General features: G+C 35.9%; 2 protein-coding genes and 1 pseudogene across 3 annotated transcripts; 1 reads left to right on the forward strand and 2 right to left on the reverse strand.

The window, feature by feature from the left end:
* The first annotated feature begins 5,496 nt into the window (after positions 1 to 5,496).
* LOC114259345 (prohibitin-3, mitochondrial pseudogene) lies at positions 5,497 to 10,602 on the forward strand (annotated as a pseudogene). The gene is made up of 2 exons (XR_014356419.1): positions 5,497 to 6,434; positions 10,510 to 10,602. The product of XR_014356419.1 is annotated as a prohibitin-3, mitochondrial pseudogene (transcript).
* A 926-nt stretch (positions 10,603 to 11,528) lies between these two features.
* Positions 11,529 to 16,291, reverse strand: LOC114259344 (glyceraldehyde-3-phosphate dehydrogenase, cytosolic). The gene is made up of 11 exons (XM_082908723.1): positions 15,951 to 16,291; positions 15,754 to 15,854; positions 14,817 to 14,932; positions 14,628 to 14,727; positions 14,109 to 14,255; positions 13,963 to 14,023; positions 13,796 to 13,893; positions 13,391 to 13,533; positions 13,192 to 13,275; positions 11,962 to 12,051; positions 11,529 to 11,846 (listed from the first exon to the last, which is right to left on the reverse strand). The coding sequence occupies exons 1-11, from the start codon at positions 15,976 to 15,978 to the stop codon at positions 11,804 to 11,806; spliced, it is 1,011 nt and encodes a 336-aa protein (XP_082764849.1). The 5' UTR covers positions 15,979 to 16,291; the 3' UTR covers positions 11,529 to 11,803.
* Positions 16,292 to 17,664: 1,373 nt separating this feature from the next.
* LOC145813399 (trihelix transcription factor GT-1-like) lies at positions 17,665 to 21,105 on the reverse strand (the record flags this gene model as incomplete). The annotated part of the gene is made up of 4 exons (XM_082908724.1): positions 17,665 to 18,190; positions 18,305 to 18,532; positions 19,084 to 19,215; positions 21,051 to 21,105. Coding segments are annotated over 4 exons (624 nt in total), but the record flags the coding sequence as incomplete, so codon positions are not given.
* Positions 21,106 to 22,313: the final 1,208 nt, after the last annotated feature.

The raw sequence follows: 22,313 nt of genomic DNA on the forward strand, positions 1-22,313 counted from the left end.
ATACACATCAGATCCCTTCTTTGAGGTTTGCCAAAATGAAAGGATAGTGAGACATTTCACAATTAGTGGAACGCCACAGCAAAATGGAGTTGCAAAATGCATGAATCGCGCTTTGGTGGAGAAAGTCTGGTGTATACTGTCACATTCAGGATTGAGCAAGGCTTTTTGGGACGAGGCATTGAACTATGCTCGTCATCTTGTCAACAGATTACCTGCTGCAACACTAGATGGCAAGACTCCCATGGAGGTATGGTCAGAAGTGCTAGCCTATTTTTATAAGCTTATCACAATTAGGGGAAGCCAAACGTACCCTTACGAATCGAACGAAATCAAATTTCAATTAAACTTCTCAGATGACTCTAAAAATCATGCTGATCATAACCATGTACTCTATTCTGGTTTCTGAAGCCTCTAAGGCCTTCAATTCGCAATGCAAAGTAAACCACCCAAACATACCTTAACGAATCAAACGAAATAAATTCTCAATTAATTTTCCCAAATAGCTTTAAAAATTCCCATTAACATATCCATGTACTCAATCTCAGTTTCTGAACTCTTAAAAGTCGGCAATTTCAGTTTCAAGGTCGTAACTCAACAGATAATTCCTCAATTCAAACAAGTATAATTAAATTAAAGCACCTTAACCCATAATTAAATAAAGATAAGTTCTGATATGCATTTTGGGGTCGTTACAGTACCGTTATTCATCGTACCAAAAGGATTCTAGACTACGTTCACACTGATGTATGGAGTTCTTCCAAAAATGCTTCTTTGAGAGGTAAACACTATTTTGTGCCGTTCATTGATGATTTCTCAAGAAAAGTTTGGGTTTACACAATGAAGTATAAAGATGAGGTATTAGACATCTTCCTTACATAGAAGAAAATGATTAAGACCCAGACAGACAGGAAGATTAAGAAGCTCAGATCTGATAATGGCGGCAAATACACATCAGATCCCTTCTTTGAGGTTTGCCAAAATGAAAGGATAGTGAGACATTTCACAATTAGTGGAACGCCACAGCAAAATGGAGTTGCAAAATGCATGAATCGCGCTTTGGTGGAGAAAGTCTGGTGTATACTGTCACATTCAGGATTGAGCAAGGCTTTTTGGGACGAGGCATTGAACTATGCTCGTCATCTTGTCAACAGATTACCTGCTGCAACACTAGATGGCAAGACTCCCATGGAGGTATGGTCAGAAGTGCTAGCCTATTTTTATAAGCTTATCACAATTAGGGGAAGCCAAACGTACCCTTACGAATCGAACGAAATCAAATTTCAATTAAACTTCTCAGATGACTCTAAAAATCATGCTGATCATAACCATGTACTCTATTCTGGTTTCTGAAGCCTCTAAGGCCTTCAATTCGCAATGCAAAGTAAACCACCCAAACATACCTTAACGAATCAAACGAAATAAATTCTCAATTAATTTTCCCAAATAGCTCTAAAAATTCCCATTAACATATCCATGTACTCAATCTCAGTTTCTGAACTCTTAAAAGTCGGCAATTTCAGTTTCAAGGTCGTAACTCAACAGATAATTCCTCAATTCAAACAAGTATAATTAAATTAAAGCACCTTAACCCATAATTAAATAAAGATAAGTTCTGATATGCATTTTGGGGTCGTTACAGTACCGTTATTCATCGTACCAAAAGGATTCTAGACTACGTTCACACTGATGTATGGAGTTCTTCCAAAAATGCTTCTTTGAGAGGTAAACACTATTTTGTGCCGTTCATTGATGATTTCTCAAGAAAAGTTTGGGTTTACACAATGAAGTATAAAGATGAGGTATTAGACATCTTCCTTACATAGAAGAAAATGATTAAGACCCAGACAGACAGGAAGATTAAGAAGCTCAGATCTGATAATGGCGGCGAATACACATCAGATCCCTTCTTTGAGGTTTGCCAAAATGAAAGGATAGTGAGACATTTCACAATTAGTGGAACGCCACAGCAAAATGGAGTTGCAAAATGCATGAATCGCGCTTTGGTGGAGAAAGTCTGGTGTATACTGTCACATTCAGGATTGAGCAAGGCTTTTTGGGACGAGGCATTGAACTATGCTCGTCATCTTGTCAACAGATTACCTGCTGCAACACTAGATGGCAAGACTCCCATGGAGGTATGGTCAGAAGTGCTAGCTACTGATTATGATCGGCTACGTATCTCCGGATGTCCAGCCTATTTTTATATTACAGAATCTAAGTTGGATCCTAGAGCCAAGAAAGCTATCTTTTTGGGCTTCAGTGACGGTGTTAAAGGATATAGACTTTGGTGTCCTGAATCAAAGAAAGTTGTGACTAAAAAAGACGTTACTTTTGATGAGTCTACAATGTTGAAGCAGCCAAATCCTCAAGAGAATGATGAAGCATTGAAGAAGCCAGTACAAGTGGAGTTTGAGACTCCAGCGAAGACTATTTAGACAGGCAACAATTCTTAAAAAGTTTTAGTTGGTAGCTCTGAAGAAGATTCTGAAGAGAGTTCAGATGAAAATGAAGATCCAGAGGCCTCACAACAATCGAAACCTATTGCAATAACAAAAGGATACAGGGTTACTAATAAATCCAGTTGGATGACCGATTTGGTGGCCTATGCACTTTCAATCATTGAAGACAATATTCCTTGCACTTTCAAAGAAGCTGTGCAGAATGTAGAAAGCGTCAAATGAAAGGAGGCTATGGATGAAGAGATCAGGTCACTCCATAAGAACCAGACTTGGGAATTGGTGCAACTTCTAAAGGCCAAGAAAGTAATTGGGTGTAAGTGGGTTTAAACTAAGAAAGAAGGCATCCCAGGTAGAGACAACATCATATTCAAAGCTCGATTGGTAGCTAAAGGCTATGCCCAAAAGGAAGGAATAGACTACAATGAGGTATTTTCACTTATTGTGAAACACACGTCTATTCGTATCTTGCTAGCTTTGGTTGCATAGTTTGATCTCGAGCTCGCCCAACTCGATATCAAAACTGCCTTTTTACATGGAGATCTTGAAGAGGAGATATACATGTCCTAACTAGATGATTTCAAAGTTGATGGAAAAAAGAATTGGGCCTGTAAGTTGAACAAATCATTGTACGGGTTAAAGCAATCCCCAAGATAGTGGTACAAGTGATTTGATCGGTTCATAACGAAAAAGAAATACATAAGAAGTCAGTATGATCATTGTGTATATTTTCGTAAACTTTTCGATGGTTCCTTCATCTATTTGCTCTTATATGTAGATAATATGCTGATTGCATCTAAGAATAAATTAGAGATTGACAAACTCAAGGCACAGTTGGCAGGAGAGTTTGAAATGAAGGATCTTGGCAAAGCAAAAAAAATTCTTGGCATGGAGATCAAAAGAGACAGGAAGAAGGACACGGTTTGTTTGACGCAAACCCAGTATCTGAAAAAGGTGTTAGACAGATTTGGCATAAATGGGAAAACAAAAGCTGTGAGTACACCATTGGCCCCTCATTTCAAGCTTAGTGTTTCGATGTCTCCACGCACAGAAGAAGAACGGAAGCATATGGCACAGGTTCCATATGCAAATGCAGTCAGTGCATTAATGTATGCTATGGTTTGTACAAGGCCTGACATCTCACATGCTATGAGTATGGTAAGCAGATATATGCATGATCCAGGAAAAAGTCATTGGCAGGCAGTGAAGTGGATCTTGAGGTACTTACATGGCACAGTTAATATGGGTTTGAAGTTCGAGAGAGATCATAGACTCTAACAGAATCTGGTTAGATATGTGGACTCAGATTATGCTAGTGACTTGGACAAACGCCGGTCAATAACAGGGTAGTTATTTATGCTTGCTAAAGGGCCGGCGAGTTGAAAGTCAATGCTTCAGTCAACGGTGGCTTTGTCTACTACAGAGGCAGAGTACGTGGCACTGACAAAAGCCTTTAAGGAAGCTATTTGGCTACATAGGTTGATTGAGGACTTGGGCATTATTCAGAAGCACATTGAGGTGTACTGAGACAATTAGAGTGTCATTTGTTTGGCAAAGAACCAGGTTCATCATTCCCACACCAAGCACATTGATGTCCGTTTCCATTTCGTCTAAGAAATTGTGAATGAAGGAGATATTCGGCTTTAAAAGATTAGCACTGCAGATAATCCAGCCAATATGCTCACAAAAGTGGTTTATGGGATCAAGTTCCAACACTGTTTGGACTTGGTCAACATCTCTCGGAACTGAGCACCTTCGGGTGCATGGCAATGTTGATCGATCACTATGTTGGATAGATAATCCTCGCCAATGTAGAGATTTGTTGAAGATTGACTCAGATTTGCTTTGTCAACGATGACTGCTAATTGAAGAAAAAATGAAAAAGCTAGACATTCAGCCGAGCTACTCATAGTAGGGTGGCTAACCTTGTTGGTGGTTGCCTTTAATGTTATCGGTAGCTTGGCTCTCTTATTGATCTATAAATGGATAGTGAATGGGAGAAGTTTTGTGTGGTGAAATCAGAGTGTGTGAGGATTACAGAGTGTAAGCAACAAGAGAGAGTGTGAGCAAGAGTTGAGAGAGTAGTGTCTCCTCTTCCATTGTTGTAATTTTGTATTTCTCTCCATATAGTGAAATCTGCTGCCGTGGACGTAGGCGATTTGCCAAACCACGTAAATCTTTGTGTGTTATTGCTTGTGTGTAATTATTTTCTGCCTCCTAAACACAACATATAAAACAGTTTTCCATTTCCTCAATTAACAACAAAATTCCAATTTTCAACTCCAAGACTTGATCACATCATATAAGTCCTTCAATTTTAGATTCGAATACAAGAATTGTGGTTGCACATATAGATAATTGCATTCCAAAATGTGTCACTTCTACAATATAAATCTGTTCGGATGTGAAAAATGGCAGTTTTGAGAGCAACCCATTCAAATTGCAATCAGAGTCTATAGTTGAAGCATTTTATCAAACATGTATTGGACATAGAAACTAGGCACACATAAAAGAGATTAAAAAGACATGGTTTTTTTTTTTTTATAGTAGATTTCTAAAATTCAATAATACCACATACAAAGACAAAATTAAACTGCCAAAATACCTAAACTTACAATTGCAGATATGAACTCTTTTCAAGTGAGAGAGAGAGAGAGAAAAAAGTTGTCTCCGGTTTGTTTTCCTCCAAATTTTTATAGTTGATGTTTGTGCCACGTCAGGAGATGACTTTGTTCGAGCCCAATTAGGTTATTGGACTTGACTTATCCCAAATCACGACACAAAATATTGTCAGGTCTCAGTCTAGGCCATGAGCTGGACCAGGCCCAACCAAACTACCTCACCGCTTCAATTTTAGAGGTTACAACAATGATTCATCCCACTAATAGCACTAATACATTAAAAAAATTAAAAAAAAAAAAATACAACTCCAAAATCAAAACATCACAACATTAATGACGAGACCCGCTGCTACTACTACCTAATTAGTGGGAGCACTAATTAGCGCTCCCAAGCATTTTTCTTAGAGGTTAAGGTTTTACAGAAGAAACAATTTGCTTGGAGAACACTATACACTCCAAAACCCTAGCTCCATGTCTCTCCTCTCTCTGCAATTTCCTCCATAGATGGGTAGCAGCCAAGCAGCAATGTCCTTCCTCACCAACCTAGCCTGGGCGGCGTTCGGCCTCGGTCTCGGCGCTACAGTCCTCAACTCGTCCCTTTACACCGTCGACGGTGGCCAACGCGCCGTCCTCTTCAATCGATTTCGTGGCGTCATTGATGAGACCGTCGGCGAAGGAACCCATTTCCTCGTCCCATGGCTCCAGAGACCCTACATTTTCGACATCCGAACTCGTCCCCACACCTTCTCGTCCATCTCCGGCACCAAAGATCTCCAAATGGTCAACCTCACTCTTCGTCTTCTCTCTCACCCCGAGGTCACTCAACTCCCCAGAATCTTCCAAACCCTAGGTCTCGAATACGACGAGAAAGTCCTCCCTTCGATCGGCAACGAAGTGTTGAAGGCTGTTGTTGCTCAATTCAACGCCGATCAGCTTCTTACTGATCGTCCTCACGTCTCGGCTTTGGTCCGTGAGAGCTTGATTCGTCGCGCGAAGGACTTCAACATCGTGCTTGATGATGTAGCGATAACGCACTTGTCGTATGGGGCTGAGTTCTCGAAGGCAGTGGAGCAGAAGCAGGTGGCGCAGCAGGAGGCGGAGCGGTCGAAATTCGTTGTGGCGAAAGCGGAGCAAGAGAGGAGGGCGGCGATTATTAGGGCGGAAGGAGAGAGCGAGTCTGCGAAGCTGATTTCTGAAGCGACTGCTGCTGCTGGAATGGGTTTGATCGAGCTCAGGAAGATTGAGGCCTCAAGGGAGATAGCTTCGACCTTGGCGAAAACTCCAAATGTCGCCTACCTGCCTAATGGAAATAACATGTTGTTGGGGCTCAATCCTTCCATGGTTGGTCGCTGAATCGGTATGTTCAATAACCCTAGTTTTAGTTTAAAACTCATGAATGCTTGAAGTTGGTGTTTATGGCCTTGTTACAGTGATTATAATTGAGTTCAGGTTGATTCGGCACCTTATTCATGTTTGTTAGGTTCTTGTCCTCCTTAAATTACCTGATGCCATTGATGTGGATATAACTCTAGTTCCAGATTCTGTGACCTATAATTGAAGTATAAATGTACTTGTCCAGCTTTGTGGATAGCTTCTTGTTGCTAGTGATTATTTTATGGCTACAAACAATTTAGTATTGATGGGCTTTAACTTTATACAGATTATCCAATGGTCGAAGACCATTTTGGTTGTGCCCTTTCTTACGATTAATTTGAACTCTTTGCTGAAATGCATCTGGAATGGGCTGTTGTCACCCGGTTTGATTTCAATCTGTATTGAAGTGTCATTTCATGATAGGTTTTTTATTAGACACCAATTTGTTGTCATTGTTTTGTATCACTCGCCTACATGGATATTTATGATTGGTTTCCTTGTTTGGAGATAATTGTTAAGGAGTTAATGATAGCAAGTAATTTCTTGCTATGTACCCTGTGATACAAAATGGTGACTAAAACCCGTGATAGGTGGAAGTCCTCTTTTCATCATGAGCTTATGTGGGTGATGGAGTTGCTCTGCCTTAATCGTTTGTGTGCATGCAGTTGTCTTCTTCATTATATATATATGAATGCATAATAAAAGTAGTAACAAGGAAAGATTGAAATCATTTCAACCGGCCTTCAGCATAAAGAAAGGTGGGCATAGAAGCCTCCTTCAAATTAAAGAACTTGAGGGGGTAAACAAGGTAAGGTGGCTTCCTTCACGCTTTTACTAAGCCAGCGAAATACTTGACTCGGAGAAAGGAGTGCGAAAAGTTTAGGTTCAATAAGTGTATTGAAACATGCATATGTTCCAAAAGGGGGAGAGGGGGCAACTACCATCATCCCATTTAGGGGAGCTCTCTCAGTTGGTTAGCTAGTGTCATTGGCTTAGTTGCACGAAGCGGGAGCAGGAGCGGGAGCGGGGAAGCGTGAGCTGATAGAAGTTTCTTAGGTTGGGAACGCCTCGGGGAGCGGTAATATATATATATATATATATATATTAATACAGATTAAAAGTTTTTTCATAAATATTTTTTATAATACACATTAATTATTTTATTTATTTATTATATTTTTTAAATAATATGTTATTGTTAATTTATTTTTTTATTTTTAATTGATATATATATTATAAATAAAAAAATATAACAAATAAGGAATAATAAAATATGTTAAAATAATTAATAAAAAATTAGATGATTTATTTTATAAATTTTATTAAATTTTTTTATTATATATGATTTAATTAGATTTATTATATAACAAATTATATTATTTATTATATAACGAATCATATTATAATTATATTATTTAAATATAACAAATTATATTATTTATTATATAACAAATTATATTATTTATTATACTCATTAGTTACAAACGGGAGGGGACAGATCTGATCGACGAAAGAGAGAGAGAGAGAGAGAGAGAGAGAGAGGAAGAAGAAGACGAAGACGAAGACGACCAGATCAGAGGAGATCGAGAGAGATGAAGACAGAGAGACAGAAGAGGAGGTCGAGAGAGATGAAGACAGAGAGTGAAGAGGAGATCGTGACCAGATCAGCGGAGATCGTGACTAGATCAGAGGAGATGTAACAGAGATCGAAGGCTATCTTCGTTGACTGAATCGAAGATGTGTCTGAGAAACCCTACCATTGTTCACTGTAAGTTTCTCTGAAAAACCCTTCTTCCTCTCATTTCGACATGGAAGGCTAGGGTCTCTCTCTCTCTCTCTCTCTCTCTCTCTCTCTTTCCCCTTTACGACCCCGTCTTGGACTAAATCGCGTTTCTCTTTGCACAGAAACGCAATTCCTACACGTTTCTCTCTAAGAAACGCGAAATCGCGATTCTTACTCAGAATCGCCACCTAGTTGGACGATTCCTGCAACTAAGGTCATTGGCCTTCGGCTTTTAACATTCGGACTTGTAGCTACTTACTATGCCATAGTCTTGGGGCCTGCCAAATTCATTCCCTTTTTAATGTGTCCTGTACCCTCCATCTGGTATTAGTGGGTCCGACCATGGTGAGAAAGTGGGCTGTGGATCAATTTCATCTTTTTTCCTTTTGGCTGTTCGGTGCATTTGAATTTTCAGGCTTTCTTATCATTTCAGTATAGACATGGTTGCATCTCTGATGTCTTGAATTTTTGGCTTAAGATTGACATCTCTATAGTGAGGTATTGTTTTATATTCTTGATTCGTTACAGGTTAAAATCGGTTCCAATTTAAAATTATTTTAGCATATTAGTAATTGAATCATTTTACAAGTTGTACAATGGGAAGCATTATTTGATGGATTTATTAGGTAATTTTGGACTTACAAACTAGTAACCTAGTGAAATACTTGGTTTGATGCATAGTTGGATTATTCTCCTTAATTCACTATGAATCTGGAATGTCTAAATTCAACTGAAAAGATGTGGAAGGGTTTTGCCAATGTATATTATGTATTAGTCTGTCACTTATATGGAAGCTTGTCTAGGAAGTTTAAGACAGCCAGTACGTCTAGGCATGTGTTACACCCTCAAAAAGTGATATTAGAAAATGATGGGAAATAAAATGAATATTAATTGATGCGTGGTGTTCTTGTAGATTCTAAGATCTTTTCTTTTTGCTAATTATTAGTCAAATATTTCCATAAAGAATTTTTAATTACTTAACTTCATTCCTGTAAGGTTTGATAAAATCTATCAATATTTTAAAACCGGACCGGTGAGCGAACCGGAAAAGAGACCGTGTGGACGGATCACTGATTCAACTGTCGGGTCGAAGCAGTTGAACCGTGACGTCATAATTAATATTATATAATTATAATTATAAATAAATAAAAATATATATAATTACTAAAATAATAAATAAAAAAAAGTGTTGCATAATATTTACTAAAAATATTTAATAAAGTCATAATTGATATATAAAAAAAAAAGAAGAAGACTAGTTTTAAAGAAATTTAAAAAATTAAATATTTCCTCCAAATTGAATGTTAGATTTAATTTTGGAGGGAAATGAAATTTTCAGCTTTCCCACTAATCAAATATGATTCAAACAACTTGATTAAATCCTACATTGAATTTTTAGGTTCTCTTTGAACAATTTTTTTCCTATAAATAGGAATAGACTTTCATAATTTCTTCAAGTTTCTAATGAGACTCCTTATGAGAGAAAACTCTTGAAGTGAGAGTTTTTAGTTAAAATTTTGATATATATATATATATAAGAAAGAAAGAAAGAGAAAAGAAAAGAAGAATTTTTTTTTAAAAAGAATTAAAAAAAAAAACCGACGGGTTGGTCGAGAACCGGCACCGGTTCGCCGGTTTTACTGGTTGAACCACCGGTTTTTACAAACAAGGCCGGTTTTTGGCCTAGTCTGGTTTTTGAAGATCTTTCGGATCGGAACTAGGTCCAGTCAACAGTTCTACCGGTTGAACCGGCCGGTCCAGTCCAGTTCTTAAAACATTGCAATATATGTATTAATTTTCAGCATGCATAACCCTCGGAATTTGTTATGAAAGACTTATCTCCCTTACCTTGAAATATATGTACTTTGGATTTTTATTCTATGAAGAAGTATGTTCTTGTTAGAATTTTGCTGATAATGTTTGTAGATTGAGTAATTATGACCCATAAATAAATTGGCATTTTGCCAACCCGGGTTTCTAGTTTAGTGGAATGGCTTCTTTTTAGTTTTAAGGGCAACTAGCTACATTATACTAACCTGACAAAGCGGTCGCAAAGAGTGAGTGCGTCTTTTGTTTGTCAGATTACTTACTTTATTTTCAAGATTTCCCTCCTTTATTTCTCCTGAACATTCTGTTTATGCAATAGCTATTACTCTGGTCATCTGTGTACTTGAATTCAAGCTCCTGATGTAATATTACCTTTAGGGCATCACTACTTTGCTTGTTGGCTTTATTTTATAGATTTTGATTGTTCTTCTTTTTTCTTTACTTGTAGGGCTTGTTGGTGCATGATATTCGGGTTTTGGATTATTGCTGATGCCTCACAGTTTACTTGCTTTGTGTGGCATATTATTACATTCTACTAGATATTTGAGACCTGAACAAGTTCTTTTGGGAGGCTTTATTTTGTAGTGTTATATTGAAAATGAATTACTACTTTTAGAACATTGGTTATGGAATACACTTAGCTTTTGAACATCTGGGGGGAAATACAACCATTGCAATATTTGATAGATATCCCCCCATATTTCAATAAAGGCTGCTGCTTATCAAAAATGGTGAAATACATGAATCTGTTATCTGATCTGATTTTGTCACATTGTTAAATTCTTGGTAAAAGAAAAAAATAATGATAATAAGAGGGGCAACCTGCACATAGCAATCCACTTTATGTCAGATTTTTCTAGATGAGCCGCATGTTTTTAATTAGAAGAAATTGTGATAATGTATCTGTCATGTTGGATGCAATTAGTGAAGGGTTTTATTCCAGTAAATTCATATTTCATGCACGTTGTGTTTCTCTCCCTCCTATTAACACTTTTATAGGGAGGAAGTAGAATTGTTTGGCTAAAGAGATTGGGGCTAAATTAGTCATTAAAAGACAAAATAAATTTAAAAAGTTAATAATATAAAATATTACATTTAAATAATTTATTTTTTTTTTATAAAAATTAAAAAAAAAAATTTAAAAAGTCCATCGCAACGAGCTTTTACTTAAAAAAAATCCCAATTCAAAAAAAAAAAACTAATTAAGAAAGTACTTACCAAATGATAAGTCAAGTAATCATGCCAATCTACGTGGCTCTCAAAAAAAACAAAAAAAAGAAAAACCAAGCAATCTACGGAAGGTGCATACTACTGTTACATTGTTACCACTGCTGCAACATTCAGTCTGCAGCAATGCTATGCAAAGGAAATGATATGAAATTTATGTAAAGAACAATTAGAAAATAAACTCCAAAAAATAAAGCAAAGCAGGAAAATACCAAATGGAAAGATTTTCAAGCAAAAAAGTGAAAGGAAAAGCCTTCAATTGTCACTAAAAACCTCAGGTTTGGATTCGCACCAACATAGAAATAATGGCAGAATCTGAATTTGCACTAAACAAAAACATGGGGCAATTTTAATTTTTAAACCCCCAAAAAAACGCAAGAAGACATCGCTCTTTAACTTCTGTGTCAAATATTGGTATAGTGTTTGAACAGCAAAATTATTCCAAACTGAACTCCCTAACCATGGAACAGTACTAATCTTCATGGTATGCTCGGGATCAGCGCCAAAGAAGCTCATTAAGCAGAGGCCATGTGTCGAATCAAGTCAATCACCCGGTTGCTGCAACAGATAAACAAAGGTTAGAAATTATGGACAAAAAGGTATCTCCACACATCCCCGTCACATAATTAAAACTAAAACAAACAAATGAGACATTTCTCCTGGAAGTACTAACCTGTAACCCCATTCGTTGTCATACCAAGAGACAAACTTCACAAAGTTCTCATTCAATGCAATGCCAGCCTTGGCATCAAAAATGCTGGACCTGCCAAAAGATTAATTTACAAAGTGAATTGCATTATTCAACTGCAGCAACAATAAATAAATAAAAAATAAATAAACAAATAAAAAAAGAAGAGAGAAAAAAATAATTACATATTCCATCCATATAAAAGATAGTTATTGATGAGTTGACGAGAAATATTCACGATGACGTGCCATGATGTATACTTTTTGCAAATGAAATCGTGCTAGTGGATGAGACTAGAGAAGAAGTTAACACAAAGTTAGAGATTTGAAAAAAAGCTCTTGAATCTAAAGGTTTGAATTCCGTATAAGCAGAACTAAGACAGAGTACATAGAGTGTAAATTTAGTAACAGTCACAATGAAAGCAAAGGAGAAGTGAAGATTGAGAACAAAAAAATGCCTAAGAGTAAACATTTTCGTTATTTAGGATCGATTATCATAACAACGGGGGAGATTGATGCAAATATAGCCCATAGGATTAAGGCGGAACGGTGTAATTGGAGAAGTACTTCTGGGGTACTGTGCGATAAACGAATACTCATTAGACTAAAAGGTAAATTCTATAGAACGGCTATTAGACCAGCGATGTTGTATGTGATGGAGTGTTGGGCAACCAAGTAACAACATATAGGTAAGATGAGTGTGGCTGAGATGAAGATGCTAAAGTGGATATGTGGCAAAACTAGACAAGACAAAATTAGGAATGAGTGTATTCGGGAATATGTAGGAGTAACACCGATAGAAGATAAATTGAGAGAGAATCGATTGAAAAAATTTAGTCATGTTCAATGGAGACCAACATAGGCAATAGTAAAGAGATGCGATGTGATGCTGTAACGGTAGATGGAAGTGTTAAGGGACGGGATAAGCCTAGATTAACGTTGGCTAGCGTTGTAAATAGAGATGTAAATATACTTAATTTGACCAACGAAATAACTTTTGATAGAACCGTGTGGAGAAGAAAGATTCAAGTAGCCGACCTTATTTGATGGGACTTAAAGCTTGATTTGGTTTGGTTATCAATATAAAAACATTCATATACAAACAAAGAGTTTCAAAGTATTGCACACTTGCCGAGGGACAGTTTTACAATCACAGAACAAATTATCTCAAAATGACAAAAAAATAAAAAATGATAAACAGTATACACCTCCTTACCTGCAATCACCAATAAAGTCGGTTGACACTACATCATCCTCAGTGTAACCAAGGATTCCCTTCAAACTACCCTCCGAAGCCTCCCTACAAAACAATTACAAACCAAAAGGGATCCTGGATCACATAATCCGCTACTTGGCTCTCTCTCAGTTAATTTGTTAAATTTTTTTAAAGAAATTCTAGAGTAAATTATCCTTACTTGATAGCAGCTTTGATCTCATCATAGGAAGCCTTCTTCTCAATCCTCGCAGTGAGGTCAACCACTGAGACATCCACGGTGGGAACACGGAAAGCCATTCCAGTCAGCTTTCCATTTAGTGCAGGCAGAACTTTCCCCACAGCCTTCATGCGCACACACACAAAAGGTCATGATAAAGAAAAAACATCACAATGCCTCGTACAAACAAAATATAGATAAAAATAAAATAATTAATAGAATTTTCTTTTTTTCTTTTTTTTATCATGTGTCCAACATTGAAACAAATATCCTACTCTACCGCCTATGCTATGTGATACCAAACATAGATATGCAAAGCATTCTGCCATCTACAAATTATTTAAATAAAACTGCAATTCATTCCATAGACACAAATCATCTGAATACCTTGGCAGCTCCTGTACTGCTAGGGATAATGTTGAAAGAGGCAGCTCTTCCACCTCTCCAATCCTTCATTGATGGACCATCAACAGTCTTTTGTGTTGCTGAAAGGCATGAAATAATAAGATAAAAAAGTTCACTTTATCTAAAGAAAAAAGGACAATGAGTAGTACCAGTAATTGAATGCACTGTGGTCATGAGGCCTTCGACAATGCCAAATTTGTCATTAATAACCTGTAGCAATTTATATGCAAGAAACATAAGATAGGAATTCCAGTCTTTTGTTATGATATAAACTGAAACCAAGTACAAAAGCAACCTTTGCCAATGGAGCAAGACAGTTGGTAGTGCAACTAGCGTTGGAAACAATGTCAATATCTGATTTGTATTCCTTCTCATTGACACCCATAACAAACATTGGAGCATCCTTACTCGGAGCAGAAATGACAACCTTCTTTGCGCCACCCTGGTAATCAAACAAAAAACGGGGCAATACTGATTAACATCAACCAACCAACAAAATAAATAAATAAAATTTAAAAAATGACCCTCGACAATGTCCACTGAGCATAATGTGCAAAAGAACATTCAGATTTAGGTGCAGGAGATTGCACCAGAACAAGCATTATATGAAGCAATTACAAGATTAGATTATGAATATAATAATAATAATAACTAAGGTCTATGTAGCCAAACATGAAAACAAATTCAACATGAAACACTTTCATGAAAAAGTTATTATCAGACATCAATACAGATGAATTTCATCAACAATATCATTCAAATATGTGTGCATGAGCCAAAATGCATATTAAGAGAGCAGCAAATTAAGGCAAACCTTCAAATGTGCAGCAGCTTTGTCCTTGTCAGTAAAAACTCCTGTGGACTCAACAACATATTCAGCTCCAACCTCACCCCACGGAATCTCCTCTGGGTTTCTAAATAACAAGCAAAGAAAATATAATCAATAATCAGAGGATGTGATTTTTAAAAAATTGAAATATAAAGATGGAGAACCAGTTTATACCTCGAACCAAAGACTCTGACAGGTTTGTCGCCAAAGAGAAGGGTCTTGGAATCCTTAACCTTAAGCTCATTCTTTTTCCATTGGCCGTGAACACTATCATATTTAAACATGTAGGTCTGTACAGCACAAAATCAAAATCAAGTTAACAAAAGATGGATATCCAATAATTGATTTCATGGCCTAGTGGTGACTTGGGGCCACTGAAATGGTTATCAGGGTTCAAATAATCCATTGTCCATGATAAAAAGAGAGAAGAAGAAAAAAAAGTTATGCATATTATATAGCTATGTGGAAATTAAAAGCTAGAGCAAAACAATTCATCTAGATAGTCTAATGCTAATTTACCTAGGAACTTTCTTTGTCAAGAAGTTTCTTCAAAACTCAAACAAAAGCAACCTCACTCACACATTCTGTCTCTATATACATGTGCTTATGTATGTGGCATGAATTCTATATTGACTCTTTAATTTTGCATGATTATGTTGCATCCAGTAAAGTTATCTCACAACATTTGATTAGACAAAAGCACATCCTAGGACGAAACTAAAAATTTCCAACAACACAGCGTGGTTGGGCTAGTTCCATGAATTTACATATGCAAACATTATATATAGATATGAAATATACTTCATCCAAGCAAATAACATGAATACAACAAAATCACAGAAATTCTGAAACCACTACGTAGTTTCACATTACAAACATGTCACTAATACACATTTCCAAAATAAGAATCATGTATCACATAAATCTATGATGATTAGTTCAGATTGAAACTACAATAGATCAGAATTTGAATGGCGACTGATTGATGCGTTTTACACTAAATGTCAATCAAATAAAATAAAAAAAATAGCGAACAACGAGACAGTCCAGCGATCCATATAATCATGATGGATATCATCATCAATAATGTGAGAGAAATGGTGATTTTTACCATGTAATCAGTAGTGATGAACGGATCGTTAACGGCGACGAGTTCGACATCGTCGCTCTGAAGAGCTACTCTCGCCACCAAACGGCCGATCCTTCCAAATCCTGAAACAACACAACACAAATAACCTCAGATCAAAATCGTATTGTGTTATGCATAATGATCGAATGCAAATGTGATGAACAGATCAGATCACTTACCGTTGATTCCGATTTTGATTTTGCCCATGGTCTTCGCAAACAAAGTGAAATGAGATAGAGTAGTAGTGGTGTTGGTAATGGTAGCCTAGGGTTAGAGTGATCACGATGGGGAAATGTGTATGCAACTAGGAAGCTATATATATATATATATGTAAGGGGAGGAGGACGTTATATTATAGACAAACGGACAGGAGGGAACGTGGCCGGATGTGTCGTGAGTTGAATTAATATACGGAACTTTTAAAGTGGGACCACTCGCTTAGAGGTCAGATCAGGGACTCAGCAGCACCATAGACGGACTCCCGAGACTGGTTGCATCACCCTTAATTTCAATAACTTTGCTTGGTTATCAATTTTTTAAAAACAGTTTTTAAAATATTTTACACTCTTATTTTTCGTATTTTTTTATTTTTATTAAATTTTTTTAATATTTTATGTAAATTTTTTACTTTTTAAAAACATCTAACATAAATATACTTAAAAAATAAAAAAATTGTAAATTTTTTTTTTAAAATTCATTAAATACCAAAAATATAAAAAAAAAATACAAAAATTCAATACATATTTTATAATTTTATGTATTTTTTAATTTTTAAAAATATTTTTTCATAATTTTTTTACTTTTTAAAAACATCTAAATAAGATGTATTTGAAAAAGTAAAAAAAAATATTCAAAATTTTAAAAATATTTACTAAAAATAAAAAAATACGAAAATTAAAAAATTTAATTTAAAAAACTCAAACCAAATACTGTAAATGACTGTCGACATCACGTGTTTCTTCTATCCGATCCACCATATCAGGACTTTTCTTTTTTTTTTTCTTTTTTTTTTCCTATTTTTGGGTAATCTATTGTATCAGCCTCTTCGCGAATTTTTTTTTTTGGCTCTTTTTTTTATTTTGAGTAACTTTTTTTTAATTAGGAGAAAATTAGAAACCACTCTTCAAGTTTTTTGATTAGGTTCTAATTCATTGAAAATTTGCTTGCTACTTTTATTTTTTTTTTTTAATTTTAGAATAATAAAAATATTTTAAAAAAAAAAAATTGTTGTAAATGGTCAATCTCAAAACCTTTAAAAGCCCTATAATATTTTCTCCTCTCCACAACTCTCTGTACAACTCTCTGTACGGTCTCTCATTCTCTGTTCTCTTCTCAGTTGCTGCCTCTTGTCACCACCTTCGCTGGCACTTCCTCAGCCGCCATCCACCGACATCTATTTCAATCATTCAAACCTCAGTGATCCAGATCTGAGTTGTTGTTAACCATTCACTGTTCAAGCACTCTGCTTCCATGCATTGCAAGCATCACTGTTCTGCCACCACTGCCCTTGTTGCTTCTCCTCCCTCTGTTGATCCAAATCTGCATATCTATTTTCTCTCTATTTCTATATTCTCCAATGTAATATTAGCATAAGTGCAGCTACTGCCCAAGAAGCTACAATCATCGTCAAACAAACAGAGAACATAAAGCCAAAAACACTGTTCTTGAACACAAAGAACGTATAATCAGTTCTTGAGGTTAGAAACTGCCACTTTCTTATCCACACAACTCATTGTACGTAAAGGAATTACTCTTTCAATTTCCCAGACTTTTCTAGCTGCTACAGAGATCATACCTGACATTATTGTAAGGAAAAAAACAGAATATGAAAACTGACCCCAAAAAAAATGCTCCACATGGCATCATCTCAACCCTGTCTAAAGCATTACACTATTCTCATCATAATCATTATCAATTTTCTCATAGGTAAGCTAGCAATGCACAAGACCAAAGGATTGGCCTAATGGTATGGTACAGCATAGAATATCATGGTCAATAAACAAAATTTCCATGAAATGAACTCAAGCATGGAAAAATACAAGACACCCATCTAAGAGACCACATTGCATGTATTCACAATGCTATCACTCAGATCTCAGATGGTAATGGAATTTACACTAGCTTGTTTTGTGACCCCGGGGGGTGGGAGCCTAAAACCGATTTTAATATATGATTTTTAAGCACTTTGTTCATAGATAACAAAGCTCTAGTCACCCAGAACTCACCCCCTGGTACATTGCACCAGGCCGGAGATCATCCAAATTATCAAAGGTTCTATAGCCATTTATCTCCCTCAAACCTGTAAAGCCATTACGTGAGAGAAAATCCCGAAATTCATCTTCAGTATACAGTGTTTTGTCTTCAGTTCGAACAGCCATTCGGTCAGAATCATCATAGAGGCATACTTTTATTGAGATTCCTACCATACAGAAACGAGAGGGAAAAATAAATAAAAAATAAAAACTCACTTAACCAAATCCTTGCTACCAAAGTTGCAGATATGTGTTAAAACTAAAAGGATGTCCATTTTTACCTTCATCAAGGTGAAGAGTGTAATTGCCCAAAGGCATGTTCCTGTCAAGACTCCGAATTACATTATCCTCATCTTCCAAGCAAAATGCCCGTTTAGTTCGTAAGCGAAAAGCAGACCTGATTGCCTCCTTGATTGCATCTGCAGTTCCATCAATACCAATCCTTCTAATGTGCTCACCCCACTTGACTGTTATGACCCTCCCACCATAGGCAGAGTGGCCCTCACCACCTGCCATGAAAATAAAAAAATAAAAAGAAACATCATGTTTCAAACTGAAATAAGTGAGAAGATGAATCAAGTCAAAGGCATAATGATCACTATGCATACAGGTGAAGGCTTAGAAACTCCAGCAATGAAAGTGTACCATTAGATGTTTGCAAGGCACACAAAAAACAGTTTTGCTACCGGACCCTTACTAAACTACTGGATATTTTACACACCACACACATAGGTTTGGTTTGTAAAACATTCAGTAGTTTTGAAGCAATGCCTATCTTTTTCCCACAAAAAAATAGTGACCCAAAAATCCAAAATGTATGTGCCTTAAATAAAACTATTAAAAACACTTTCCACTAGCCACTAAAGTCATTCTTTTTCCCAACAAAAAATAAATAAAATTTGATACTTTGCCGGAAAATGTACATTAAGAAGAATGAGTATTTTTTTCAAACATACTTTGCTAGAAAATGTAAAATGATTGAACATCACCACCAAAATTTGACAGATACCGTTTCTACATATCAAAAAAAGAAGAACAAAAAAAAGAATTAGATAGACACCATTTACAGGGGTTTCTCTCCAGTTCCAAGGGGGCACTCCACTGGCTGCAACTGCATCAGCAGCAGTAATGGCAAGAGGGTCACCATCATGATCCAAAGGTCTTTCGAGGTTGACCGTTGACTGGCCACCAGCTGAACACAGAGCACAAGCATGTTTAAAAATTCAAGCCAGAAAAAAGTTATAGAAAGGCATGTACCAATAGCACGGCATACCTAGTCCCTCCTAACATAATTGAAACCTCACATATGAATTAGAAATTGCCAAGGAAATGACGTGACATATCTACTATAGAAACTATGATGTTAAAGCCAATCTTTTCAAACTGATAAGTCACGTAGAACATGTCAACTAGTTCTTGTTCTCAATATTCATAGCCATCATCAACCTTTGGTGTGGTTGAGTGTTCTAGTCACTCTCGGCACAACAAAAGCTTTCAATAATTTGAAACAGTACAGTCTAGTAAAAAAACCTACTACTTTTTAATATATTTCTTCCTTTTTTTCTCCAATAGCTTGTCTTAGTTGTTTTTTCTCTTTTTGTTATTCAGTTCTCTCAGGAATTTGCCACCAATGTTTCGATGGAATCATCTGACTAGGGCCAACATCAAATTTTCATGTTCAGCGTCTTTGTGAAACTTTAAAGTCTTAAAGTCCCCTTTAAGGTACACAGAGGAGAAATAAGAACAGAGGAGAAAGAAGAGAAATAAGATACACAGACAGAGATAGAGAATACAGCACAGAGAACATAAGAGATTTGAGAGAAAAAAAAAGTGACTTCCAATAGGGTGATAAGACGAGAGAAATACATATTATATATATACAGAGAGAGAGAGAGAGAGAGAGAGAGAGAGAGAGAGATGAGGACAGGAGAAAGAAGAGAGCCTAATCTAGGCTTAAATCTGCATTTCATATTCATATTTGAGAGCCTAATATTTGTTTTGCAGCAATCAAATCTACAAACCATATGAAAATCTTCTAAAACCACTCCGACCCAATGTAGTAACTTAAAAGGACTCAAATTCTATCAAATAAATCTATGCAAGTTCAGTAAGAATAAAATTACAATAATATTATTTAAAGGACTCCGAAAAACACCAATAACAAGATATATCAAACAACACATTGTCATTTGTGACTCCTAGCCCAGATCAAGTATGCTGTATCAGCTTCCTGATGTATTTCAGACAAAGGGACTGCATATGAGCTTTATAAAAAGGTCAAGAGATCTACAGCTGTGCAGAAGGTATATGAAGCCACCATTTGAACTAATGAACTTAATGGACCCAAACCCAACACCAAACATTATCAAAATCATATTTTTCCCTCCAAATATTGAGAAATTTAATTTGGATCTCAATTAACTCCAGAACTGAAAATTAATGCATGCAATGCACTCTACAAATTGAGCAGTAAAATGGAGAAAACCTCTTGAAACACAAGGTTAGTACCTGATAAGAAGTTTCCCAAAAAATAACTGAATTCAGATAGACATTTTGACAACACAAGGTGTAAACTTGACACTGATGTTGACCAGTTGAATACCAATTTACACAAAGAAATTGACAAATTGTGTGATCATTATGAGCAAAGCCATCAAAGTGCAGTGCAAAGGGGGAAACATAGCGTCAGATATAAATAAATCTAAAACAATTTGAATTTAGCTCAAGGGCAAATTTCATGTTACCAGCTTGTGGTTTGGTGCATGTGGACATGCCTAGTCATTTGGAAATAAGCACACAACCCACATGTGGTTTTTGAACTAAAGCGCACCGTTAAGCCTATTAATGATTTAAGAGAGAGAAAAAATTAAATACCCTTGCAAAGTTTTTTTTTTCACCAGGAGGAGAAAAGAAAATAATTTTGAAGCTAAAAAAATAAATGAGATTTGCACTCTTAACTTGACAAAAAATAAATTAAAAATACCAAATGTACTGAAATCAATGATAAATCAATTTGCAGCAAAGTACCTTCTACTGGTCCAAATGGGATACTGCCATCCTCCAGGCCTGAGAAAGAGTAACAAATAAATCATTAACTAGAACTAATACTGATGATGACTTTGTAGGAGAGGTACAGGTCCAAATAAAGATAATTGCAAGTAATATCTTTAAACACAAAAGAAAGCACCCTTTCACAACATATTTCCATAACGGAAAGCAAAAAATAGAAATGTCAACATAAACGACCAACTTCACATGTATGGTAATAGTAACAAAATCTCATGAAACTCATGCTGCTAGAATTGGCAAAAGTCAAAACAGGAAATAGTGTCACCCAAAAGGTATTTAGGCATAATTAAACACACATAGATATATAAGTTTATAGTCAAGGAACAGTGAAAACCTCCATTTGGTTACGATGACATTTATGGCAGGAAGTGAAAAATATGCTTCATTAAAGCTTTGTTCGGTTCAAGACAATGAAGGAGAGAAGCTACATTCTTTGCTTCTATTTGGATGGTCAAAGACAATGAATAGGCATTTCTCAAAAAAACAAAAAAGAAATCATTTGTTTGTTTAGTTAACCAAAAAGATTAACAAGTAATTTCATTTCCTTTTCTTTTCCCTCATTAAATCCTACATGCAATCATAGCTGTACAAATTAGGAGTGAGCATGGTCCGATTTGGATTGGTTTGGGATGAAACTAGAACCAATCCATTGTTTATTGTTCCATAAAAATTGGAACCAAACCAAACCATTAAACTCATGGAACCAATCCAAACCAAACCAAACCAAACCAAACCATTTAAACATGGTTCAGTTCATTTTGGAACCACAGTTTCACATAATCTATTCACAAGAAAAACCATATAACATTTGCAAAAACAATTCAACATATCATAAATTTTAAAATTAATAATAACATGCCCATCAAACAAATTACTCTCATAGTTTTGACCAGTTAAGCAAAAACATAACATTAAGCAAATATTGTTCAACATTAATCTGTCATGATTTTTCCAAACATTAACTTTCAAAGTATAAAGATGCACATTATTTTACCATTAACTTAAACAAACATAATATCTAGCTCCAATTCAGTTCAAATCCGAAATCATATTCACCCAAAAAAAATCCGAAATCATGAACCTAAATCCGGAACCAATCTGCAGAGACCCATTTCCCAATTTTCCAAACCAGAACCAAACCACGAATTAAAAAACAAACCAAACCTACCAGATTGGTCTAGACCGATTCGGTTTGCAAAATTTTCAGTTTCTTTACTCAGC

Source organism: Camellia sinensis, chromosome 15, assembly GCF_055761805.1.
Source record: "Camellia sinensis isolate YWXY chromosome 15, ASM5576180v1, whole genome shotgun sequence".
In the NCBI taxonomy this organism is placed as follows: Eukaryota; Viridiplantae; Streptophyta; class Magnoliopsida; order Ericales; family Theaceae; genus Camellia; species Camellia sinensis.

Bases quoted from the DNA above. Each gene is read 5' to 3' on its own strand.
- LOC114259344 (XM_082908723.1), bottom strand. From the start codon at position 15,978: ATGGGCAAAATCAAAATCGGAATCAACG. The intron at 14,933-15,753 runs GTAAAAATCACC...TGTGCTGTACAG, and splicing joins TCATCACTACTGATTACATG to ACCTACATGTTTAAATATGA. The intron at 14,256-14,627 runs GTTTGCCTTAAT...TTTGATTACCAG, and splicing joins AAGCTGCTGCACATTTGAAG to GGTGGCGCAAAGAAGGTTGT.